General features: G+C 59.4%; 1 protein-coding gene across 4 annotated transcripts in view; it reads right to left on the minus strand.

The window, feature by feature from the left end:
* Positions 1-26,244, minus strand: part of GRB10 (growth factor receptor bound protein 10) — a 146,603-nt gene that overhangs the window by 3,627 nt on the left and 116,732 nt on the right. For 3 of the 4 annotated variants that reach the window (XM_041722548.1, XM_041722546.1, XM_041722547.1), the window contains 10 exons: positions 22,544-22,700; positions 16,198-16,313; positions 15,130-15,198; positions 13,415-13,552; positions 11,944-12,054; positions 10,131-10,229; positions 3,863-3,940; positions 3,066-3,182; positions 2,380-2,446; positions 2,134-2,221 (listed from right to left, as the gene is read on the minus strand). In XM_041722548.1, coding sequence (XP_041578482.1) covers positions 2,134-2,221; positions 2,380-2,446; positions 3,066-3,182; positions 3,863-3,940; positions 10,131-10,229; positions 11,944-12,054; positions 13,415-13,552; positions 15,130-15,198; positions 16,198-16,313; positions 22,544-22,700 — 1,040 coding nt within the window. Of the gene's footprint in view, positions 1-2,133; positions 2,222-2,379; positions 2,447-3,065; positions 3,183-3,862; positions 3,941-10,130; positions 10,230-11,943; positions 12,055-13,414; positions 13,553-15,129; positions 15,199-16,197; positions 16,314-22,543; positions 22,701-23,461; positions 24,081-26,244 lie in introns of those variants that run through there. The other variant, XM_041722549.1, reaches the window with a different exon arrangement.

Consider the following 26,244-nt stretch of genomic DNA (forward strand, 5'->3'; position numbering starts at 1 on the left):
CACAGGCAGCGACAGCCTCAAGCGTCCTCGTGGCAGCCTGGAAACGCCGAGCTCGGACCGGGGCCGCGCGGCTGCTCGGGGGCCCTCAAGGTGGCAGGGGCAGTGCTGCCCCGGTGCTTCCGACGGGGCCCGACAGGCAGAGACGCCCCCATCTAACCCGAGAGCCGCGGGAGAAGGAATGGCCCTGGGGACCCCGGTCGCGGGGACCCTGGGGCGGCGGGAGCCCCCGGAGGCGGCCCTGCCCCACTGCTCTCGCCTCAGAACCAGGGGAGGGTTTCCTGTCGTTTAACGGGAAGCGTCGCGCCGGGCGGAAAACACGCCAGATCCACTTACGAGAATCCAAAGCAGAGCGGGACACAGGAACCCCAGTGACCCTGTCTCCACTGTTAGAACCGCGAGAGGAAACGCTTTAAACTTGGTGCCTGGACACGACCCGCTGGGACGAGCCCTCAGGATCCCGCAAGGAAACGAGTCGAACGGACTCAGCGGAGGGACCTCGGCACGGGGGCCTCCCAGAAGCGACGAGGAGCCGAGCGGACGTGCTCACGGACGAGGACGTCCTCGGGAAGGTTTCCAGAGCGAGAGGAGACGGAGGGGGTACAGAGCGAACACCGTGGACTCCCTGGCTGGTGGCAGCAACGGGACCCTGGGAATCCTCCGCCCACGCGCGACTCCATCCCCGTCCCCGGGGTCCAGGCAGTGCTCCCCACCAGAAGGAACGAGGCCCCGAAGAGAAACGTCCACCTGGAACCCAACACCGTTCCTGTCGGGCCCAAGAACTCAGGAGCCAACCTGGGAAAGTCCCGGGGGCCAAAGACCTCTCGCACGAGCACCGAAAACAGGAAGTTTTGACCGAAACACATCGAGTCTTAAGAGTGTGAGCATGAGACGGTGCTTTAAACAAGGAGCAGCTCCTCCGAGCGGCTGGAAGCTGCTAGAAGGCCGCTCTGAACGCCGACACCCATAGGAGCCGGACAGTCCGGGTGGCCGGTGGCTCGCCGACTCCCTCAGCAGCCCCCACGTGCGAGCAACACGGGGACGCGGAGGGGACGCCAGGGCCCGTCCCCCTTCAAGCCAACTCGTGTGATGGACTTTTTTTTTTTTTTTTTTTTTGCAGCAATTAGGGAAATTTGAACCCAGACCGGGCTTCAGAGGATACTAAGGCATTCCTGCTTGTCCCGGGAAGAGCGACAATGATTTCGTGGTCGAGTCCACAGACAAGAGCATGTTTTAGAGACGCGCCAGCTGCGTTTAGTGGTGAACGTTCAGAATGTCTGGGATTTACTTTAAAATATTCCAGAAGGAGAAGCGGGGAGGAGGGAGGAGCCCTTAATATGGGAAGGGACAGAGAAAACCTAAAATTAGCAAACTGTCCCAACCAGACAAGGATCACACGGCGGCGGCTCACTACCCTCCTGTCTCGTGGGTAAAATTCTGGATCTCCGTAGTTCAGCTTTTAACAGATGGGGGCAGGAAAAGCAGAGTCGCCGCCGGCGGGCAGCGGCGCGAGAGGACACGGTGACAGCCGCTCAGTCGCACGCGTCACGCGTCTGCATCCACAGCCCCGGGAGCAGGACCACGGGGGGAGCATCAGCCGATGGGATACGGGCCCCGAGATATGTGCCCCGGGGTTGGCGGCTCTCAGTCTGAGACCCTGGACACGGCCCCGGGTGAGCGTCCCAGGCTGGCCATGGGCACACACCTGTCCAGTCGCCCCGTCTCTGTGGCCAACAGCCACCGCATCCGCCGGACACGGGAGCGAAGTCGACCTGCCCGCGGCCGAGCCGGCCCCGGGGGGGACTCACTCACTCTGCGGCCAGACGCCACCAAGGTTTGGGGTCGTCCCTCCTAGGAAAAGCCGCCTGATGAAAGTAACGGGCTTGGTGCTGCGTCCGTCTGGATTCAACACAGCGGCCGCGGCTGGCGCCATACGGGGTACGGACAGGACGGGCATGGTCCCCGCCGGACCACTCGCCAGCCGAGCCCCCTCGCTCCACGGTGACCCGGAGCCACATTGTCCTCTTTACATCGAGGCTCTGACGACGCCCCCCCCCCGGGTCCCCAAGAAGCCAGAGCACGTGTCCGGCGCGACACAAGGCAGCAGGTGCCACTCTCCGGGCGGCGCGTCCTTACCCGTCCACCAGGCCCTGCTGCTTGATGATGCGGTGCGACTCCTCCCTGGAGATCCTGCCGTGAAACCAGTGCTGCGTCCTGTGGATCACTGCGGGAGGGAACGGAGGAGGGAAGGGCTGGGCGGCCCCCGGCCACACCTCCGGGCACACCGGGCACTGGGCCCAGGGGGCCTGGGGAAGCTTGGGAGCAGGTGCGACCCGGGTCACCTGCTCACGTGGAAAGGACGGGGCCGGCTGCTGCGCTTACCTGTACTCAGGGTGGATGGGTGCAGGGGACTTTGGCTGCCTAGGATGTTCATCCGGGTGCTTCGTTTCTGCGGAGGAGACGCCTGTGTGAGTGCTGGGCTCAGGGATGCCCACCTGGCACAGGGGTCCCAGGCCCTTGGCCGTGAAGCCACCTGAGCCCTGCCCGTGTGACCAGAGTTGTGAGAACAGCAGAGGCCCGGGCATCTGGACCATCCCGGGGCTGCAGCCAGGTGCCGGCTCCTCGCGGGGGGTACCCCGCCCGGCAATCCCGGCTGAGCACTCGGGGAAGGCAAGTGCTCTCCCACGGGGAACCCGGTCCCGGTCCTGGGCTGCGGTGTGGACACCTTGCATGGGAGTCAGTGGGGGCTGTGGGTGCTGGACATGGGTGCGGGGACGTGGGTGCTAGATGTGGGCGCAGGGACGTGGGTGCTGATGTGGATGCTGAGGACATGGGTGCTGGATGTGGGTGTGGGGACATGGGTGCTGGACATGGGCACGGGGACGTGGGTGCTTGTTGGATGTGGGTGCTGGATGTGGGCATGGGGATTTGGGTGCTGGACATGGGTGCAGGGACGTGGGCGCCGGACATGGGTCCCCCGTGCACCTGCAGGGCCGTTCTTCTGGGAGACCAGTGGCGGGGGGGGGTGCCACCGCGAGGGGCCTGTCCCTGGCTGGCCGTGGTCTTACCCTCCATGCGTGGCCTTCCTCCAGGGCCGCGCTCTGGGCTTCTGCCGGGTTCTCTATCACTCTTCCCGTTTGCCCAGAAAAATCCATGGCCACGAGGGAGTTCTCCGACACGCTGCGCTGGAAGGAGAGGCCCCAAGGTCTTACCACGACGGGAGTCCAGCCAGGGTGGCCCTCGGGAACGTGGGTGCCACGCTGTCTCGCAGATGGCACCCGCACCCAGGGGAGGGCTGACCCGGGGGGTTGAGGGCGATGCCCTGCCCCCCACGGGACGGCCTGGTGGAAACTCAGTGCCCGGGGGTCCTTGGGCTGAGGATGGCTGTGGTCTCCCTCAAGGGCGTGGGGGGCACGGGGCCCGGATGGCGGGGACCTACGAGGCCGCCAGCCTGCACCAGCATGTGCCGCAGACGTGGAAATGCTGTGGAGCTCAGCCCTCACCGGCCACCAAGTCCCTCCCTCAGGGCTCAGTTCAGGGCACCGGGTGGACCCTCCCTGTGGGCACCTGACGTCTGCCGGGAACGGGCCTGCGGAGCTCAGGGTCGTGCGTGAGGGCACCACAGGCTCCTGCACCTCCGGGCAGCGGAGTCCACCAGGGAACAAGGACACAGAGTCCCCGCTCGAAGCGGGCCGGGGAAGGCTCCAGCACAACAGTCACAGGCGCCCACGGTGGCTGAGCCAGGCAAGGGCGACGAGCTCCACCCTCAAGGGTTCTGAGGGGCACGCGGGGGCCCCGAGGATGGGCAGGACGTGACCCCAGGACGGACGCGCCTCCCGGAGCTTCTCGCGGCAAGGGTACTCACCACGGGCGTGGAGAAGGACGGGAGCAAGGCCTTCCTCTGCGGCGGGATCCGGTAGTTCTGGTACAGCAGCATCCCGTACTGCAGGGGGAGGCCGGGGTCAACCACGGGCCCGAGCCCCCGAGCCCCCGAGCCCCCGAGCCCCCCAGGCCCAGAACCAGCGTGGCAACGTCACACTGAGTACGGAACGGGGAGCAGAACCCCCGCCGCCCGCGCGGGCACACAGCCTCGCTCCTGCCCGACGGCCGCCTGCGGGGCTCAGGGGGTGAAGCGTCTGCCTTCAGCTCAGGTCGGGATCCCTGGGTCCTGGGGTCAAGTCCTGCATCGGGCTCCCTGCTCAGGGGGGCGTCTGCTTCTCCCTCGGCCTCAGCCTCTGCTCATGCCCGTCTCCTCTAGCCCCGCTCTCTTGGACAATAAGCACAGTCTTTAAAAAAAATGTAGGAAAGGAAGACAGGCTGGCGGGACACAAGGAAAACTAGGAAACGTCAGGCTTAAGCACAAACGTCATTAATCGTCTACCAAAGGGCGTGCTTCCCCACAAATACTCCAATTAGAGCGTGACGATGGTCAGAGGGGAAACACGATTACGTGATGCTCGTCAGAGGCGCGGCCTGGACACAAGGACCCAGACAGGCCGAAGAATCGCGCCAACGCCGCTGGGGAACACGGACGTACGCACGGCAACGTCAGGGCCCCCGGACCGCAGGGCAGGCAGCGCTGCTGCAGGTGACAAGGACCGAAGGATCCACGGGAAGACGTATGCTGCTGTGAGCTAATCACACGCACACGCACGCACACAGGTACACGCGTGTTCACGGGAGCAGACTGCACGTCACACGCACATGCGCAAGTGGCCTGAATCGAGTCATTATACAAACACGACAAACAGCAACGAGAGGAAGCATTTTCGTCTGAGACTTGGTTGGAAATGTCGGGCTTAAGTCAACGACGCGAGCGTCGCTTCCAACAGATCGGAAAGGTCATGGAGCTAAGGCCAAAGAAACAGGAAGGGAAACCGCGTGCACACACGGGCACGGGCACGCGCACACGGGCGCAACCCGCCTCAGGAGCGCCCGGGACCGCTCTCCCTCCAGGAACTCACCAGCGACTCCTCCTCCACCCGCGAGCTGCCTAACTGGCTTGTCTTCAGTATAAAACTATTTCACGGGCATGATCGTCTTTAAATATTACTTTTGCCTTAATTATTAAAGAAGTTGTATGTTTCCGACACTTCTCTCTTGTGGTCCCGTGATCATTAATTCTTGTTTTTTTCTCACTTAAATAACTACGCCAGCCGTCACAGTGCGAGCGTCATCGGTACACGTGCTTGACGATTCTTTAGATTATTAACCTTCTGCGCGCAACCTTGGCACAAATCACGTAATATTATTTTCCCTTTTACTCTAGGTGAGTGGATTTTAAGGAAATACTTATGGCCCAATCAACACCTTCCTCTGTTGCTTGGAAAGAAGAACGTCTGGCCGGAGAAACACCTGCCCCCTTCTTGGCGACGTGCTGTTTCCTGTTCACACCTGCCTGAGCGTGACAGTCTCGGACGCTTTTCTCAGAGAAGCGTGAGTGACGGCTCAGGAGGGACCGCAGAGACGGCAGCTCACGGCTGCACAAAGTCGACGTGCACCGTGTCTGGAAACCACCTCCCCGTACGGGACGTTAGCGCGGTGAACGCACAACAGAAATAACACCCAGACCCCTTTCTCTCGGAATTTAATTAAACATTTAGCCTTTACGTTTTTAAGCGAGATAGGATATAGGTTCATGTCCTTGGGCAAAGGCTGCATGAAGGCTTAGGGTCACGGCCAGAGAAGGGGCCTCGCATGTTGCCAGGCTGAGCTCCAGGCACGCAGAGCGCGGGAGAGGACACGCTGCTGCCTCAGGGAGCTGCAGTCGGACAGGCCACGTGCAGACAAGCAGCAGTGTGACCCGGTAATTAAGAGAGGAAACCCTAACTGTGTGCACGGTGAGGGCAAGTCTCCGCTTATGGGGCCAGGCCTGAGCTGGTTCTTGAGGGACAGCACCAGGGCGGCCACCAACCCCTCTGCATGCCGTGCTGGTTCCACGGGTGGTCACAGTCCACGTGGCACATGGGTTAAAGGTTCCTGGAGAGATCCTGGGGGGCTCAGCGGTTTAGCACCTGCCTTTGGCCCAGGGTGCAATCCTGGAGTCCCAGGATCGAGTCCCACGTCAGCTCGCAGCATGGAGCCTGCTTCTTCCTCCTCCTGCCCCCCTCTCTATGTCTATCATAAATAAATAAATAAATAAATAAATAAATAATCTTAAAAAAAATTTTTTTAAAGGTTCCTGGGAGCTTAGGAGAAACTAATTTTTTTTTTTCTTTTAAATGTGCTTGAGTTTTTCCTTCTGGATTTTCCAGCCAACTTTAAGGTTTCCTTTGTTTTTGCACACATTTCCTTTTTTTTTTTTATAAATTTATTTTTTATTGGTGTTCAATTTGCCAACATACAGAATAACACCCAGTGCTCATCCTGTCAAGTGCCCCCCTCAGTGCCCGTCACCCAGTCACCCCCACCCCCCCCTCCTCCCCTTCCACAACCCCCAGTTCGTTTCCCAGAGTTAGGAGTCTCTCATGTTCTGTCTCCCTTTCTGATATTTCCCACTCATTTTTTTCTCCTTTTCCCTTTATTCCCTGTCACTATTTTTTATATTCCCCAAATGAATGAGACCATATAATGTGTGTCCTTCTCTGATTGACTCACTTCACTCAGCATCATACCCTCCAGTTCCACCCACGTTGAAGCACATGGTGGGTATTTGTCGTTTCTAATGGCTGAGGAATATTCCATTGTATACAGAGACCACAGCTTCTTTATCCATCATCTGTCGATGGACACCGCGGCTCCTTCCACAGTGTGGCTGTGGTGGACATTGCTCCTTTTGATGTGAAAATTTTGATGTGAAAATACCACAGCAGGTAGGTAGGTAAGCACGGCAGGTGTTTCCTCTTCCCGTTTTAAAAATTACCGGGTTTTACGTGCCTTCGTTTCTGGCCTCGACGTATTCCCCTCGTCCCGTTCCCACCGTTGACGCAGGTGTGGCTGGGAAGCCTGTCACCCAGCACAAAGAGTGCAGGCAGGGGCGGGGAGGGACAGCGCAGGGCTGGACTTTCCGACGGCTTCGGAGCAGAGCGCCGTGGGCGTCCTTGGGGGCCTGCTCCTGATGGACACAAACTGCACCGTGTGCTGCTGCGTGTCTACAGCCAGCCTGGGGTCCCGAAACCCGCACTCACGAGGCCAGCCTCTCTCTCGGGGCGGAATTTCTACGGCAGTTTCAGAAACTTGCAGAGAAGAGCGGCCAAGGTTAGAGCTCCCTCCACGGCCCATACGGCAGTGGGATTATTTAACAGACCACGTAATAGGACGGAGGGAGGATCAGCAGCAGCCACTGCCTGCCGGCTTTACCCCCTAAGCCTGTCTGAGGGCAGCGACGCCCGTTTCCTCCTGGGTGGGCTCAAGCTCCTCCGACGAGCACCCGGGACGGCCTTAGAGGCACAGAGAGGTCCCAGCTGGCTCTCGAGGTGTCGTCCCTCTCCAACAGGGCCCGGGGTCCCAGCATGGCGCGGACGGCTACTGCAAGATCCCCCGCCAGGCAGGAGGGCCTCCGGGATACACCCTGGGCAGCGGCTGGGGCAGGGACCAAGGACCCTCTGGGTGTCTTCTGCTTCCACCAGGTGAGGACGCGCTCATCTGACCCCCTCTGGGGAACAGGGCAGTCTGAGGGCCAGAGCTCAGGGGACCTGCCAACACTTACTACAGACAAGACCGGGCAACTGGGAAAAGGTCCAACGTCTCCCCAGCCCAGGAGCCCTGGAGGCCCGAGACCCAGACTCTCTGAGGTCCAAGCTGCCACCTGTGACCCTGCCGGCCCCGGGTCACTGCCAGGCTTGCCCAGCACACCCCGCAGACGAGAGGGAGAGGTGGCTTCCACGAAGAAAGAACACACGGAGTTTGGTTTGGTTCCCGCCGTCATTCGGCCCAGTTTTCCCAAGCATCTATTACGTTCCGGGCGTCGGGCTCCCTGAGAGGACTTCGGGGGCTCCAGGCAAGGTGATGTCCAGGCCACGACCCGGCACAGGGCAAGCCTGGGGGAGGGGGGGGCGCGGACGGGTGGACTTCCCCTGGTCAGGCCCCCGGGGCTGCTGGTCGGGGGCTGGACAGAGGAGGGCCGGAGTCTGCTCACGGCTTGAGAGAACAGGAGGCACTTTATCAGGTTCCCCGTGGCGTCAAACAGCCCCGACGCCTGAAGAAAATACACCCCACGGTGACGGTAACGTGGGGACGCAGGCCAGAGCCTACGGGTACAGGATTGGGTCTTCTGACCCCGCAGCCTGCTCTCAGATGGGACAGGGAGGGGGAACGAGGTAAGGAGATGTCACGTGGGACGAGGCCTGCTGGGTGGCGGCAGGACACCTCGGCGCATAACCGTTGAGGTGCAACTCGGCTTCCGTGGCACCTGCCGTGGCCCAGGGAGGATGCTGACAGCATGGACGTCACCCAGCTGTGGTGGGGGATGGGGGATGGGGGTTGCGGGTGCGAAGTAGGGCGGAGCCCGGCTCACAGCAAGTGCTCCCAAATGCTAGTGCCCCACGGGACACGCCCACCCCAGGCGCTGATCATCACGCCGGGTATTTCGGTCGCTGCTCGGCCTACGCACTTCCCTCCCCGGGCCTGGTCGTTATGCCGGCGTCCGGGGACAGTCCTGCTCTGTCCTGCTCTGTCCCGTCCACTGGCCCTGCTTCCTCATGCAGGAAGCCAAGGGGCCGAGCTTGCCCTTGGGACGTACTGCGTGTTACCTCCAAGCACCTAACCTCCAGCGTCACACGTGTGTGTCCACCCACTTTCCTGCTTTTCCCAAAATAGCCTATATATCCGTAGATTAAAAAAAAAATCACAGAACCCCAGCAGACGTCCAGGGCTTCCCTCCACCTCTGCCCCGGTTCCCGGGGCCGTGCCCGCTGTGCCCACCAGCAGCCTCCCGAACGCTCCCATCACACCGGCAAACGCACGGGTGTATTTTCACTTCTCCTTTCCTTATCCCGACAACGAAGGTGGCACTTCGCACGTTGATTCTTAATCAACGCCCTGGAAAGCTCCCCACAGCTCGCTAGAGGGACCCCGGTTCTCTGCGTACCGAGGGCCGCGCCTCCCAAGCCTGTCCCGTGACACCGAGCTGGCTCGGAAAGGGGGCGCCTCCGTCTGCAACGCCCTCTACCAGCACTGACGTCGCCGCTCCGATTCGGAAACAATGACACTTTCCACGTAACCCCTCTTTGTCTTATTGGAAGCAAAAATAAAACAAGACACGGTTCTGGGGAAGAGGCGTTTGCAGGACGCCCAGCCTTGGAGCTTATGTCCCCCGGGGTCTCCCAGGGGTCGTGAGCTGCGCCTCCCTCGGCTCATCCATTTCTCCAAGTGGCTCCGTGCCGACTCCCTGCCCGGCTGAGAGCTTGGGCAGAGGCTGGGGTTTCACAGAGAGATCCCGAGCCCCCTTGCACAGGTCGGCCACAGCGGACCGAGCCAGCCTCTCCTCCAGACCCCGTGACAGTCCCCCTGTCCACCAGCTTGCATGACCTTAGGGAGCTGCAGACGCACCGGGGCATGTGAGCGCACAAAGGGACGTTTTGTGGGGACGCAGTGAGGTGTGCTGTCCGGGACACGCTTCGCCTCTGCTGCAGAGCCGCACGAAGCCACCGCGGCAGTGACGAGGGCCCCGCCCCGCCCGGGGTTCCTGTAAGAGCGCGCTGTCGGGGGCGCTGCGTCCCTCGGGCAGTTGGGCAAGCTGCACGGCGGGGCGCGTTCCCTCGGGGGCCTGGCTTTTCGGGAGGCCGAGAACCTGATGCTCAGTCTCGGAAATGACCGACCGTCCTGATGAACTATCCCCGTCTCCCCGTCTCCCCGTCAGGTCTCTCTATTCCTATCTCTCTAGGCCACCGGCTCGCAACCCGCGCAGGCTCCCCGCTCCCAGGCCCCTGGGACCCTGGTCACGCCCAGCCGGGCTGTCTCTACCGGCCGGGGTGCTCCAGCATCCAGTGGGCGAAGCAGGGGTGTGGCCCGCATCCCATCCGGCCTCCGAACGTCAGGAGCCGAGGCTGGGAGCCGGTTCTGGTCTTTCCAACGGGAGGCCTCCGTGAGAAAGGTCTGAGGCCCGTTTGGGAAGTCGTGGGGGCACCCAGGGCTGGCCGGGCATCAGGAGGGCTCACGGCGAAGGAAGACACGCACCGGGCGCACGCGCGTACCTTGAGCAGCCTGCACGCCGTCATCCAGCACGTCCTCCCCTGCTCGTCTTCGGCACACAGCAGCCGCAGCTCTTTCGTCTCGTTCCTGACTTTGTTTGGCTACGGGGGTAAGAGAGGACCTAATGAGTGCGCCTCGGTGAACGCAACCCACGCCCGTGTCAGGGCACCAGCCAGCCAGACAAGCAGCGGGCCGAGGCCAGAGGGCGCCTCCTCCGCCCGGCACGGGCCAGCCTGCCCACGGGCGGGCGTCGGCATGAGCGCTCGGCCAGCTTCCAACAGGGGACACAACCCTCAGGGACACGGGTGCGCAGGTCTGCGCAGGGAAAGCTGGATTCAACCGGAGAGCCGGGCCCAGAGAATGGGAGAAAACATGTCTGGTCGCCTCCCAGGAAGCTGGTGGCAGCTGAGGAAGGGCCCGCAGGGCTTGGAGGGGCTCGGCTCTGCAGTGGATCTCAGTGGCCCCAAGATGGAACGTGAGGAAGGCCCAGAGAATGAGGCCAGTGTCACCCCAGAGAAGGGGGCTGGGGGGCAAGCAGCCTGGGCCGGGCAGGGGCCACAGTCCCAGATGCATTGAGGAGGGACGGAGCTGCCCCAGGCAGAGGCAGCGTTTAGCTCGTGACGGGAGAACTGTGGCAGGAGTGGGCCAGTAGGGAGCCCGGGCTCAGGAGTCAGCACAGCTGGGGGCCCCAAGCACACTCACTGGTGGCTGGATGCGAGCAGTGGGGCCGCTTCAGCTCCCACCTATGAGCACCGGCGAAGACACAGTGAGAGGACGCAGGGAGAACCCTTGGTGGGGGCCCCTGCGTGCAGTCACTCTGCCGTGAACGGCATCCACCATGACGACGGCCGACCTCACCGCAGCCTCACCAGGGGAGGACGTGTGTACACATGCACGGGTGTGCCTGTGTGCATATGTGCGAGTGTGTACTGTGTGTCCATGCAGGTGTGTGCGTGCATGCAAATGTGCATATGTATGTGTGCACACTGTGTCCATGAAGGTGCGTCCATGTGTACAGGTGTGTATATGTCTACATGTGTGTGTTCACGCAGACATGTGCATGCATGCACATGGTGCACATGTGTGTCCAAGCAGGTATGTGCATGTGCACACATGTATATGTCTGCACATGTGTTCATGTAGGTGTGTGCACGTACACACGTGCATATGTATGTGTGCACATGCATGTCCGTGCAGGTGTGTGTGTGCATGCAAATGTGCATATGTATGTGTGCACACTTTGTATTCATGCAGGTGCCTGTGTACATGTGTGCATATGTATGTGTGCACACTGTGTGTCCATACAGGTGTGTGTGTGCACACATGTGTGCACACGTGTTCATGCAGGTGTGTCTATGTGCATATATGCATATGCTCGTGTGCAGACCGTGTGTCCATGTAGGTGTGTGCCTGTGTACACATGTGTACATGTATATGTGCACACTGTGCATTCATGCAGGTGTGTGTGTGTGCACGGGTGGAAATATGAGCACGTGAGCCCGGGCTCTCACATGCATGTGCGCAGAGGCAGGGCGACCCGTGGACACACCCATTGTCCCTGGTGACCGGAAGCCCACAGGGAAAGTGTCAGCTGTGGGACCCTGGAGGCCACCAGGGGGCAGCAGGCCGGGGGTCACTAAGCCAGGAGCCCAGGGACACAACCGGCCTGTCGTGTCCTGGGCGCCTCCCCGAGGGGCCGGCCACTCGGGGCCTGACGCATCGGGCCCCCGTGGAACCGCCCTTCTGTCCAAAGGCGAACGCAAGCAGCGCCCCGCAAGGACTCGCGGCTGTGCCCGGGCCCGCGGGCCGAGGTACCTTTATGCAGAAGCCGTGGTCTGTGGGCGCGCCGTACTGCTTCCTGCCGGCGGTCAGGGAGAAGACGCTGCTCTCTTCCAAGCCCGCCAGCAGCTGCAGGTGCCTGGGCTCCTGCGGGAAAGGCTGGTCAGGGCGCGGCCGGGCGCACGCCTTCCGCGCACACGCGCACGCCCCTCGGATGTTCCTACGGACCGTGAGCACCTTACGCACCACGTGCCGACTTAAGACCAAACTGACCCAGGCCTCGCCAAGGAAACCCGCCTCCCAGGACTGTGACACCAGGGGTGCCGGCCTGGCTCGGGGGGTTAAGTGTCTGTCTGCCTTTGGCGCAGGTCACGATCTCGGGGTCTTGGGCTCGAGCCCCGAGTTGGCTCGTCTGCTTCTCCCTCTGCCCCTGCCTGTGCTCACGCTCATGCTCCCGGTCTTTCTCTCCATCAAATAAATAAAATCTTTACAACAGAAACCAAAGAAATAACGTGTTTGACACTGAGCCATAGCGAAGCCCCGTGACCAAACATTCAAGGTAAAAACCAGGAGAAGACCTGGGGCCTAAAGTCCAAAGTGAAGGGCACACCACAGCACAGGCCACCCCTGCTGCACGGTGTGCAGAGGCCGGCGGCCTGCAGTCTCCCATCGACAGCCTGTCCCATCCTTGTCCCCAACCCTCCTTTGTCCCAGTTCTGCCTCCTGCTCTGGGTTCAGCACCTGCGAGGATGCTGGGGAGTCAGGAAATCCAGCTGCCCTTCACCTGCACCAGACGGAAGCTGTTCACCTGCCTGAGCCCCTCGTCCCCGGCTCAGATGGGGCTGCCGCGGACTGCCCAGAGCGGCTGGACGGTGGCCTGGTGCCCAGCGCCCCGCCCGGGGTCCCAGCAGGCCCGCCCTCCTCTCCTGGCAGGAACCGCGCATGCTCAGCGCACAGTGTGGGCACCCTCCTGCCGCGGGGCCTGCTCACAGCACATCACGAGGACCGAGCGGGGGGCCGGAGCAAGCACAGACGCGGACGGTGACCAGCAAGGTGGGCCCCCAACGCCCTAACTCCCCCTGGAGGCCTGCAGCTGTATCTTCCATCTCTTCCCCCCTTCCTGCTAGAAATGCACGCACGACTCCAATTTCTTCCCTGCAGTGCCTAGAGTAACACGGGCTGCACTGGCAGCCATCCCCCAGCCACCCTCCGGCCACCTTGGCTGCAAACTTTCAAACTATGGAAACTGAGTCGGCGTCCTTCAGGGAGTCGGACCGCCTAGGAGGCTCGGCTCCCAAGCCCCAGAGGGGCCCAGCGGTGACGTGGCCAGGAGCCCTGCAGGTCTGTGCTGTCACCTGGTTTCTGAGGGAGACCAGAGGGCCAGGAACCCGGAATTAGCTTCACAAATCATCACAAGCCCGGAGGACCCTGACACGCATCTTCACGTCCACTCTGAACGCGGCCGGCCTGGTGTGACGGGGGTGGCAGTGGTGGCTTTAAAACCCACCTTTGACACTCCCTTCGTGGAGCAATAAAGGCCCGATCTCCGCAAACACACGTACAGCTTTCTCCACGACTTCCTCCCCAGCTCCTTCACGTGCAAAAACCCCTGGATTTCAGGACAGCTACTGGAGTTCAGAAAGTTCTGTTGAAGAGATTTTTAAAAGTCAGATAATGCTGCCGTTAGAAGCATGAGAGCAGGTGCGTTATACCGGCGTCGCTAACATTTTGACGTTTCCTGGATTATAAAAATATTCTTTTTTGGTCAAATGAAGCATTTCCAAATGATAGTTTTCCTTTCAAAAATCTTAAGACCCACCTAAGCTGGTGTGCAGGGAACATAATCAATATTTAAGCACACAGGAGCCAATGGGCCTTTGTAACACCGACGAGAAAACCCAGGAAGTCACAGATTTCCATATCAGATGCAGGTAAGGGCGCCGCCTTGTATCCTGGTTTTCCATGAAACATGCGGTCTGATCATCAGAGTTAGGGCGCCGGGGGCGCCGGGAGTAAGCACGTCACTTTCATCGTGTGTCCCTGCACGGAAAGGTGCGCTAACAGTTCTCTCTGGAAATACTTCAGTGAGGCCACTGACCCCGCTAAGCCCTCTCACATGCAGGCACATCCTTCTCGGGAAACAGAGGTCAAGAGCCAGGTCCGGGAGCGAAGCTGGGGCAGTGACATGGGTGGGTCCTCTCCGCTGGACTGTGAGGGGACACAGCTCCTCCCGCAGGTGGGACAGAGTCTCACGCGCCCTTGCCAAGCACAAGAGCCACCCCAAATCAGGCCGTGAGCCCTGATCCCTTATGGGGATCCTTGTCACCCTTACGGTGCATGGCCCATGAGAACCACATGGCAACAAACAACTCTTGCCAGAAGAGTCAAATCCTATGGTCAGGGGGGCTTCGGAGGAGACACCAGAACAGAGCTCTGAAGCCCTCACCCTTCGGGAGGTGAGAATAGCCCTGGTGATCCAGAGAGCAGACAAGGGAGGGTCATGGGGAGACTCTGTAGGAACTAACTTTTAGTGGATTCTCGTAACTGGATGCCGCCTGGAGGGTGCTGGCTGCCCTCATGAATGGCCTGTTCTCTCGCTGAACACGCTGTAGACAGACACATTTTTCCAGGCACAGCAGGAATATTCCCCTTCCCGACTTCCCTGGAAGAGCCTGAGCAGCACCCAGCAAGGCGAGTCCAGGGGTGTGTCTGCCATTGGGAGGCGCTGGGGAAAAGCCAGGTTTTCTTGGAACAGGACTTTAGAAGGCAGAGGGAAAATTAAGACAGACGCAAATCTAATTTTAATGCACAACATGCAACCTTTTAAAGGGTTTTACGGCAGCCCAATCCTTTTTCACTATAAAGGGGCACAGTATCTCTGTAGAGATCCCCAGGGCGGTGGCCTGACCCTGGACCCGCACTCCAGAGGAGCCTCGAGGAGAACACGCCAGCCTGTGGCCTCTCCCTTTTGCTCATGTTGCTTCTAACTCACAGGAAGCTTATCCTGTTTATAAGTGCTTGGTTTGCTTTGAAGGAGCCTGGCTGCACACACATTTCCCAGGTCAACATTTATTTCTGGTTAACTCTAAACGCCGCCGGGAGCCAAGCCTAATACGTGATGAAGAATGCAAGCAACCCCATCAAGGTTTTGTGGGGCTGCGACCACAGCTCGAGAGGACTTGCACCCAGAAAACCCAGCGGAAGTCTCTTCCCGCTCAGTACCTGCAAAAGCTGGCTGTGACCGCCATTTGACTGCTGGCACCAAGTAACCATCTGCTCTGGGAAGAAATTCTAAGGAAACAGGAAAACAAACACAGTGAAAGTTAGTTTTCTAAGGTGGGGAAAAGCATGCTTACGGGGGTGCCAATACTAAAAACATTCCTACGAGTGGGTGCATGTCTGTATTTAAAAGGACGATCTCGTTTCCTTCCTTATCCCATGGTGGAAACCTCTACTTCAAGAAGTTGCCACATTTCCTTAAATGGTGAGCTTGAGGTTGGAGTATCTGCCACGTTTAACGTGGATCCACGTCTCTCAGCGCACACCGAGGCGGAGGGCCGCCACACGGTGCCATGAGGTACACAACTCTGGGAAACCAAAAGAGGAGGGACACGGTGGCAGAGAAAAGCTTCTTTTGGTACATCACGCACAATCAGTTATCCTGTTTCTTGCTTTCAAATAAGAAAGCAGCCAAACTACCGAGCCAGAAGTTGACGATGGACCTTCTGCTCATGTCTTGATGGCTTGACCCCATGACTCAGGACAGGAGCACGTGCCATGGCAGCAGGAGGCTCCTGACCCTGAGATGTCACAGGACACGTGCCCCTCCCCATCCCCCCTCCCCCTGCAAATAAAAAGGAAACAAAGATCAGCCCAAAATGCCTGGAAACTCATTCTTCTACAAACCATACAGGATTATTTCCTACTTGCAGAGAGTAAGGAGCTTTTATTCTGCTGAATACTGAACTGGTTGGTTCCAATTTAACCATGAACTTGTGATATAACTGAAGAGCCCCTCGTCTCTCCTGACCGAGGGGCTAACCCCCTTGCCCTCTGCTACCAGGAAGAGCGCACTCGTTACCTCTGGCCACTACAGAGGCATTTAGTTAAGCATCGGAGACTGAGTTCTGAGCAAGGGTTGCTTCGAGAGATGGCGACGCAGGATTCTCGAACCCGTGTGCTACCCCCATACGGCTCAGCTATGTTATCCTCCGCTGCTATTGATCCCAAGTAACCACCACAAGATTTCGAGAGTCCCAAACCCTGAACCCAAAGAGAGAAGACACTCACCGTAGGATTTTTGAAAAACTCGTATTTTGCGTAATTCTTCCTAAATAAAAATTTGCTTTCGCTTGCCATGGTACTCTCCACCTGGACCACCAGCTCATGGTCTTCCAGGCACCTTTCTGCAGAGGGAAAACACGCATGTGAGAAGACACAGGTGGAACCTGCAAGGTGGCTTTGCCACCAGCACCGACACCTGGCTAGATTCCCGTTCCTCTTCACACGACGCGAGTGGACACGAGGTCCAGGACTTGATAAAATCTAAATCTCTCTTTAGTGCACTACACCAAATGCAGACGGGTCCTGAAAGAAGTGGTGTGAGGGATTCAAGTCCGTCCTTACTTCTCTACACTTCTCAGTTTGGCACCAGTGAAGGTTGGGAGAGCCAAGAAGGAATCCCAGCAAGAGAATACAGGGGGGACACGCTGCTGTCGGTGTGTCTGCACACACTTCCTCGGAAGGCTGAGGCCCCGTCATCCACCTCCTGGAGCTGCTCTCCTAGACAAGGTCGTATTGTTAGGACGGGGATGCAAACACATCCTATGTGGCAGTCACACCCTCTCCCACCTGTCTCCTCAAACACAGGAAACTGACCGTCCTAAGTCCTGGAACATTCAGTGGGGCATCTCTACGGCAGCCTTGACGTGTGCACTGATGCCCCAATGGCAGAGACGTGCAAGGATCTGTCTGCAGAGGACAAGGCTGTGGTGCTCGCCGGAGGGTGGCCGTGTACACCAGCACGCAGAAGCACGCTGGGCCTTGGCTGAGACAGCACAAGCAGAGGATTCTTTGGTATATATATATTTTTATATAGCGTCCAGAATCCCGAGGCCAATATATATATATATATTTATATTTTATATTCTTATATTTATTTTTATATATTATCTATCTATCTATCTATCTATCTATCTATCTATCTATAAAAATATATTTAAAGCCCAAATCTGCCAAGGCAAGGAATGTCCTCCCCATGACCGCTAGACCATCCAGGGCCACACCTGGCACCGGCGGCAGAGCACAAACAGGTCTGCTTGCTCCCGGCTGCAGAGGGCTCCGTCAGCAACGAGTGACCCAAGACCCTGCCCTGCATTTCCCTGCGATGGAGGGAAGAGTCCTGCCGGGCTGGAGCGCACGATGACGACCGCTACGTTAGCTTTCAGCAAAGGGATCGGCGTGGGTTGGCATTCATTTAACAGTTTCCAGTGCAAAACACCTGAGTGACGTCTGTTCCGAAGTTTCATCCAGAAAAAACATTTCTGTAGTTCTAGGGGCAAAACCAACCACCCCCACGCTGGCTGACGGCTGCTTTACAGAACTGACATTTGTCACCAGGTAAAATAAGGACCAGCGGGGCTCTGGCGACCTGGGTGGGGACGAGACCATGCAAGTTCCAGGGCAGAAGCGCTGTCTGCAGACTCGTGAGAAGCCCCAGAGGACCAGCGGGGAGGCACCAGCTCTGAGGGACACGCGGGCAGACGCACGGCTGCTGCCCTCCCGGACAGCCTTTTCCTGCCTCCCCACGTCCCTCTCACCCTGGCGTAATCCCGGGGCAGCTGGGCACAGACCGGGCTGCATCCTGGGTGGCTGGGCCCAGGGCAGCCGGGAGGGAGGGGAGCGGGACCCGCGTGCCCTGATCGGGGCGTGCTCCTCTGCTCCGCGTCACTTTGGTGCCACCAGGGGGGCTCAGGTACCCACAGGGGTGGAAACGGGGGCCTCATGGCTCCGCTTCTCCAGCCCCCAGGGGACCGGGAGCCCCGAGACGGCAGTGGGCTCGGGGAGACCGCGTGTGGGACCCTCCTCCCAGAGATCCCCGTCTGCCACTGGATGTCCACGCAGCAGTTTTCCCAGCTGTCGAAAAGCCGACAACATCAGCTCAAAGCCCTTTTCTCTGGTTCTCATTTTCTCTATGATTCTAAAAACAGGTCTTTTCAAGCAACTCTGGGTGATTCTACTAAACGGTCACATCGCTGCCTATAAACCTCGCATCATCACAGTGGAAAGCGGCATTTCATCGGGGTGTTCCCGAAGGGTTTTTCTGTACAAAGGGAAGACTCCAACCTTCCTTAAAGGGGATTCGTGTCTTTCAGATTTTTGACGCTGCATCCAGCATCTACGCCACCACCCCACGCCACGAGCAAAATAGTTACGGATCACTCAACTCAAAAGGCAGATTTTACTTCCCTGCCTTAAAATGGGCCGCGGACCCAATAGCGAGTCTTTAGCAGAAACCTGAGCCGCCCGCCCGGGCTGCCGTCAGCATCCCGCCTTGCCTCCCCGGCCCGCGTCCGCACCCGGCTCGGCCCACCCACCGCAGGGAGCAGAGCTGGCTGTCAACACGTTACAGCTGCTCGGGGCCCTGGGGACTCGGGAATTGCGAACAAAGTGACAGGGAAAGACCACGGCAAGCCGTCGCGCCGTCTGCACATGCCTGGGAAGCAGCCTTCCTTCTATTAGGGATTTCCGTGGGGAAAGGCCATCCCTCCGGTGCCCGTCCGGGAGAACGACAAGGAGACCAAGATGGCAAGGTCGGCCCTCGGAGGCTCTTCTGAGCACCGAGCCCCGGACACGGCTGCGGTTTTTCCTTCAACGCCTGTCTGCACGTCCAGATGTCAGAGGCACGTCCATGGTCAAGTTTCTCCAAAGAGAGAGCTCACGCCTCTTCCTGCAGGGTTGCAGCCTAGTCCATGCAACAGTAGGATTCCCCAGACCCCGGAGGCGTTCGTGTCGCCGTGCTCCGTGCCTAATTGCCAGGCTCCCCTGGTCATCTGTCCTGGCTCCTGCGGTCACCCAGGACCTGGGGGGGGGGTGCACTCCCAGGGAGGCAGTTTACCCAGAGGCACATTTTCAACACCACAGGGGCACCAGGATGCTGTCTGCATGCCCCAGTTGCAGTTTTACAAAATTCCTTTGAAAAAAAATTGTTTGCTCCCTCGATACAGCAGCAGGCCAGCTGTTAAGCACCCGCGAGGGGCATCCTGGCTGACCTGCGCCGTCCGGAGGGTGGCCATGCATGTGCTCAGGGCAGACTGCAGGGTACCGCCGGCCCCGTCGCGGCCCCCCCCCCGCCGCTGGACTTGGCTGCCGAGTGGCCTCGGCCAGGGACTCTGATCACAGGGCTGAGCGCGCGACGCAGAATCCTGAGGCCAAAGCGCCCACGTCCACAGGCAGGACGTGCGGGACACGCTAACGTACGGGGCAGTGACCGACGGGGAGCAGCTCGCTAGGGCTGGAGTCCCAAGGCGCCGAGTATGCCTCCCCGGGACGGCCCTCACTACGGGCCCCACGCACCGGGCTGGGCGCCCTCCCCACCTTCTCAGACCACCTCGAGTGTGAGTCCAGGAGCTGACGCGGAGGCTGAGAGGCACCGACCCAGCCGTGGAACATTCTGGGCCTGCTGAGTGCCAGTGGCGCCTCTGCCCCGCTCCTCCCCACGGGGCCGCTGGGAGCTGCAGCCACGCACGCTCGTGGGTGGTCTTCTGCTAGTGCAGACCTCTCCATCATCGCTCCCTGGCTGTGGAAAAAGCTGAATGTTGCTAAGGACCTAACATTTCACCTGTAAGGACCAGGACAGGAATGGTGCCCTGGGATCCTCAATGCTAGGGCCACACGTAGGCTCGCGGGGCCTCCATTCCTGAGGTCCCAGCCTTATGGATCTGACGCGCTGCCTGCCTCGCGCCCAAGCCACAGACGCGGTGGGTGCAGGCCCCCAGAGCATCCCCACGCCAACAGAGCGACTTCCAAAGGGTCCTATCAACGACTGCGGACGTGAGGCCGGATGGACGGCTCTGCGCGGAGACCGGGGCCCGCCTGCCAGTGTGCCAGGGCCCAGCACACCCTGAACATTACCCTAAAGAACTCTGCACCAGCTGAGCACACGCACGCCCGTTCACGGGGACCCGGCGCCGACACACCGAGCGCTCCTCTGACAGGCGTGCCCACAGCCCGCCCTCCACCGTAGCTTGGAACAGGCGCCTGGACGTCCCCCTCCCCCAGGGACAGGCGTCTGACCGTCAAAAAAAAAGGCTTGTAGGACAAACGAAAGAACAGGCAGAGAAGACAGGGGCGCAGGAAGGCGAGAGGCTCTCACACCTCGCACGTGCTGTCCGGAGCCAGGCGTAGGGGAGCGTGGTCACCGCTGCGGACGCGGCACCAGCGCAGCGAGGAGTCGGGGGCAGCCTTCTGCGGCCGCTTCATGCATCTGCAATCCGCTTCACTAACTACTTTTTTCCAAACAGCATCCAAGATGGGATCTGAGTGTTCGCTCGTCTTTTTTTTCCCTCTCCATCATTTTGCTTTCTCCCTGCCTTTTTTTTGTCACATTTACTCGATCGTATAATAAAGCATTATCCCTTTTAGAGTGGGTCAGGTCCTTCTGTGAATAAGAGGAATAAGGAATAAAAACTAGCACGTCCCTAAGAATCCCGCGTGCGCCTCTGTATTTCTTTCCCGGGTTCTCGCGTTTTGATGATTTCTGACGGTTCACCTGCTGGCTTGGTGTGCTCGAAATCAGGGCCACCACACAAAACAGGCGAATCAAAATTCCTCAGTCCGATGCTTTTGCGTACCTGTGCCCATTTGATACGTGCTCTCCGTGTGGGCAAAGCCAGTCACGGATTCCGATGCCTGCAGAAGGCCCTTCTACGGTTCCCTTCAGAGCATTCAGGCTTCTGAACGGGCTTCAACAATGCTCATACCTGGGTCCAAGTCCACAGATGTGTTTTTAAGGTTAATTCTCCGCATGTGCACGAATGTGCACGTGCCTACACCTGGCGTGGTGCGTGCACGCGTCCGAACACACCGCAGGGTTCCAACTCTTGTCTAATCTCCAAGTTACTTGTGTACTGGAGATGCTTCTGGCGACCCCATCGGAGCGCGGCGGGACCCATTCGGGGGCGTCCTGGGCTGCAGCCTGACGACGCTGCCACCTGTGGCCGCAGGTGGCAGCGAGAAGAGCCACCAGGAGAGGGCGGCTGGAGGTGATGGAGAAAGTTCCCGTCGGTGTGCAAGTGCCCTGGAGATGGGCAGAAATGGGAAAGAAGAGAGAAAGTGTTCCCGATGCAAACTGTGAGGCCCGCTGTGTGCCTCTGACGGCTCGGGGGGAGCTGGAACGCGGTGACTTAAAACAACGCCAACTCCAATTTACGCAGCATCGTTCAGGCTTCGATTGTAGGGCATCTTTTTTTTTCTTATTTTTTTTTAAACTTCAAATAAAAATTTTTTTTTGTATTGCATCTTTCAAAACAACACAACACAACGTGAGTTACACAAGTCACGGCTGAAGTCTGATTTATTAATCTTCCAGAAGGGTTCACAAGAAGAGCGCAGAACCACGGGAAGAACTTTGCGATCTGTGCAATGTGTCTCCTTCACCACGTGGAAGAGGTACGGTTGTCGAATTGGGAGAAAATTCTGGCTCCTAAGTGTGTGCCTATGGTTTTGCGAGCGCCGTACGCTACTCACTGAGAGTTTAAACAAGTCTGAGAAGCTTCTTTCCCTGAAATAGGCCACCCGAGCAAGAAAGCCCGCAAACCCCCCAAAAATTTTAAAAAAATAAATAAATAAAAATAAAAAGGAAAGCCTGCAAACCCAAAACCTCCATAAGTTCTGTATGTGGCCCCCGTATTAAAATATTCTCTTGCTTTATGGGGATCCCTGGGTGGCTCAGCCGTTTAGCGCCGCCTTTGGCCCAGAGTGTGATCCTGGAGTCCCGGGATCGAGTCCCGCGTCAGGCTCCCTGCATGGAGCCTGCTTCTCCCTCTGCCTCTTTGTCTCCCTTTGTCTCTCTCTGTCTCTCATGAATAAATATAATTAAAAATATATATTCTCTTGCTTTGTACACACCACACGCGTGTGCACTCCATGAAGACACTGTGAGCAGCTCAGGGACACCTGAGACTCTAGCCCAGAGGCTCTGGGGTACGTAGGTTCCCCTGGGCCTCCCGCAGGCCCTTCAGGACGCCACCACACACCCCACTCCCGTGACCTGGACGAGCTGCTCTCTGCACAGTGATGCCAGGACGGTGCTCCCCCGAGGCCCTGCAGGCTCCCCCTCAGATCGCAGCTGAGTTGCGAGCCCTGCGCGCCAGCCACAGCCGGTGGTCCTCAAGCCAAATCAGAGAGAACCTTCTCGCTGTCTCTGCACCCTCGAGGCACGACCTCTGAGGCATGTAGGAGCAAGGTTCTGAAAGTCCCAGATGGGGGAGGGTTGGGAGGGAGCAGGAGAAGCAGCAGCAGCAACAGGTATGCAGTGCCGTGGGGGCGGCACAGACCACGCCGGAGCGCCGGAGCCACTGCCGGGACCCAGCCGGCTTCATCTGACCGCATGCCGGGTCCCCAGCGTGCTCCCTACCTAGTCCCAGGTGCGGGTGGTGCTCCACCAGCGTCCAGCTGTTGTCGTCCACACAGTGGCTTCTGTAAACCAGCAGCTGGCACAGGTCCCGGGCTGTCATGTCCGCTAGGATCTCCACCACTTTGCTCGTCCCGTCTTCACTGAAGATTTTCACATCCTGCAACATACGAAGGGGACACTTAGCCTGGGTTTTCAAGGGATAAAAGCCGAATCAGGCTACAACAGGAAAGGCAAGCACGGCCGCGTTCCAACACACGTACAACCGTCCTTGCACGCGGCAGGCAGCTGGCCGCTGCCCGGAGGCTGGAGGGCCCCCCCAGCGCCCCAGCCTGCGGGGCACCTAGGGCTACAATAGGAAGTTCTGGAAACTCCAGGACACCTCGGGGCAGACAGGGTGCACGGCCAAGCCGGAGTGTGCAGGCTGCTTCGCGGCCACCTGTCCTAGGAGGCGCCTGAATTTGTTTCAGATCCTGCTGTGGTCTCGGGGCTGCACGTTTCCTAGTGGAAGCAACTGCCCAGACAAGGTGACCCAAACCTAACTCGGGGTGACCCCACCTGTTGTCCACTCCCAGGCTCGGGGCGCAGCGGCCAGGACCCTGCCACACCCCACACAGCTCAGGTCATAAGGCTCCGAAGACTCGACAAAACTCAGAACAAATATGCTGAAATTTAAAACACTAAAAAGGCGGGACGCGGTGGGAACGCAGTCACAGATTGGCCCCCGTCCCCCTACGCCGGCTTCATCTCCCTGGAACCGCTCAAAGCCACAATGGACGCGTCGCTCCCAGGCAAAGGGACAGTGAAGCAGAAATCCCCAGGACCCTGAGCGCCCTGTGCCCCGGCTCCAGAGCCACAGGGAGAGGGACGCCGCCGCTGGGGGACATGCGATGCTTTAAAAGAACAGACAAACCACCTCACCTCAACGGCACGGAAAAAGCAGTCAGAGGAACAAGATGGCATTTTAAATCGAGACGGTGTCCTCGAGGGTTGTGGGCCCCCGGCTGTTGCCCCACTGAGGACACGTGGCCTCTCCGGCTCAGCCCCGAGGCGGTGAGGGGAGCCCCGGCGGCAGGCCGAGGAGCCCCGTCCCTGGGCCTGATGCGGTGGCCCCCGCGGCTGGGCTCCCCAGCGCCGGCGGGGCGGGGGCAGGACACTCAGGCCAGGGCGCCAGGAAGAGCCCTGCTCCCGTTTTCCCGCGACGGGGAAAGAAAACACGGGAGGCCCGGAGCCGAGCACGCGTGTCCTCTGGATCCAGGCCCGTCTGCCAAGTGCCTCCGAAACCTGCGTCTGGGGCCCGCCGGCGCTGGCGACTGCGGGGCAGGGGCTCCGGTGGCCTCTGAATGCCAGCTGGGCCTGACAACGCTCCCTGCCCTTCTCCGTCTCTTCTTCCAAGAGCTTTGTCTGGCAGGAGAGGGCGCGGCTGGGGTCACGGCCGGGAACGCAGGAGCAGGATGGGGACGGCGCGGTGCCAGGCTGCAGACCGCTCCCGGGCAGGCCACCCCAGAGAAATCCCCAGGGGGGCCGGTCAGGACCGAGCGCCAAGCTCCCAAATCACACGCATTTTTGCAGAAATCTACTCCTCTCTTTCCGGGAGTTCACATTTCACTCCATAGAAACTTCCACGGAACAAAGGAAATATTCAAATGCAGCCGACAGGAGGGAGTCCGTAGGAGTGACACTTGGTTCAAACAAAGAACGCAGGTCTTTTGTCTGCAGGTCAAAACGTTTGCAAAGAAACAAACGCGCCGACATGAAAGAAAAACGGATTTAGGAAATACAAACGGGTCCAGATAACGGCTTATAAATATGCTAATGTGCCGTCCCCCTGCCCTCTGCCCCTGCGCGGCCGGCTGGGCCGCGTGCTCCTGCACCACCTCCTTCATCGGCGTCCGAGCAAGCTTCTCTGGGACCACGGTCGACGTTGGCTTCTCTAGAACCTTCCAATCGCGTTCAAGTCTGTTTATCAGTTTTCCTGCCCCAAATCAGGAACAGCCCCAGGACTTAAAGGTAAGGCCCCAGGACTGAATCCTCTTTCCGGCCCTAATGTATCTTCCTTTAAGCTCGCTCTTCCCTTCCCTGCTGTTCCACGGCCACCCCCCCCCCCCCCAGATGTCTATATATAGTCTCAGTATTACAAGCTAAGATGTGCTTTGTCACAGGGCCAAGTCCACGGCCTTCGGATTCCCAGAGCAGGCCGGGCTGGCGGGCCTGGGGCAGGGGGTGGACACGGAGACAGGGCTCCGGGCACAGGACCTCGAATTCCACGCTGCGGCCCGACATGGCCCGGCACCTCCCAAGCACGGCCGAGCCGCTGGCCACAGGTGGAACCGACCCCAGGACAGGGAAGCAAGGGAGCCACTTCACGCCAGAGCCTGGGGCCGGGCATGCTTGCGGAGCCACCCAGGAGGGCGCGTTCAGCGAATCCTAAGGCACAAGGAGAAACGTCCTGTAACAGTTGGCCGCCTGCCGCTGTGCCTCCCGAAGCCAGCGGCTGAGGGAACATCCTGTACCGGGACAGGTGCCTCTCTAGTCACCACCTGGGCGGTGCCGGGGCTCATTCTAGAAGTAAGGATTTTCGCTCTCAGCCTGGGTCAAGGGCTGCTGGGTGGCAGGCAGAGCCTCCCTCGATGGATGGATGGATGGATGGATGGATGGATGGATGTGCCAGCACCTGGCACGGGGCGCGACGCAGAAGCTTGTCTGCATCCCCGGCTCACGGTTCAGCCAGGACGAGATTCCTCCCGTGGGCCCGTGCTTTCCCGGGGTACAGCCTGTCCAGGGAACATACGGATCTGGGTCATGCCAGGATGGGGGAGCGCTCGGAGCACAGCCCCGCAGTGCCAGCCCGAGGTCAGCCCCCTCCTGGCTCTGTGACCTCGGCAGGTTAGATGCTGGCTGACACCACTTTCTGTCCTGCGAGCACTGCTCAGGGAGTCACTCAGAAAGCACAGTGTTTGCTCTGAGGGTGTCAAAGACTATTATGACCTCCCTTAGCAAGGGGGGTGCGGGGGGGGCGGTCTAGAGCCAAACCGGGCTGCAGTCTGGCTTCATCGCTAAGTAGCAGCATAGTGGTGGGAACGTGGCACAGCAGCCCCGTGCCTCAGTCTCCCGTCTGTGAGTAGCGCTGACTTCCCAGGGCAGGCCTGGCTCAGGCTCAGGGGAGCTCCCCCTGGAAAGGTCTCGGCCCCCGCACCTGCACGGGACACGGAGCCAGGAGTGAGGCGGGCTCCACCCAAAGGCTGCAGGCAAGGAAGGGGCCACCTGGACTCCGACACGGGCTGGCGCATCTGGAAACGCAAGGCTCCTGACCTGTAGGATGCTCCGCGAGCGACTCGGTGGGAAAAGCCAACCCCCGAATCCCCAGGGTCCTCTTCTCTGCTGCAAAAGCGTTAAAAGATAGAGCGGTGGCAATATTGAAGAGGAGATCGTCACGGGCATGGCCTCAAGGGCATGAGGTGCTTCTCTGCAGAGGTGGCGGGGCAGGAATTCTCCGTCAGGACACCCGGCCTCTGACTGCCTGGCACCGCAGCCCGTGATAAAAGCCCCGAAGGGGTGACAGAACATTCAGGCGTCCCCGGAGCCCTGCTGTCGCTTTTGCTATGTTCCCTGCACAGGCCGAGAAGCAAACCACAAGGAAGGAGTCTGAGAAGGATCAGGGTGGAGGTGACGTCATCTCCGTGCCCCAGTGTGTACTCTGGGGA

The sequence above is a fragment of the Vulpes lagopus genome, chromosome 11, assembly GCF_018345385.1.
Source record: "Vulpes lagopus strain Blue_001 chromosome 11, ASM1834538v1, whole genome shotgun sequence".
NCBI classification, from domain to species: domain Eukaryota; kingdom Metazoa; phylum Chordata; class Mammalia; order Carnivora; family Canidae; genus Vulpes; species Vulpes lagopus.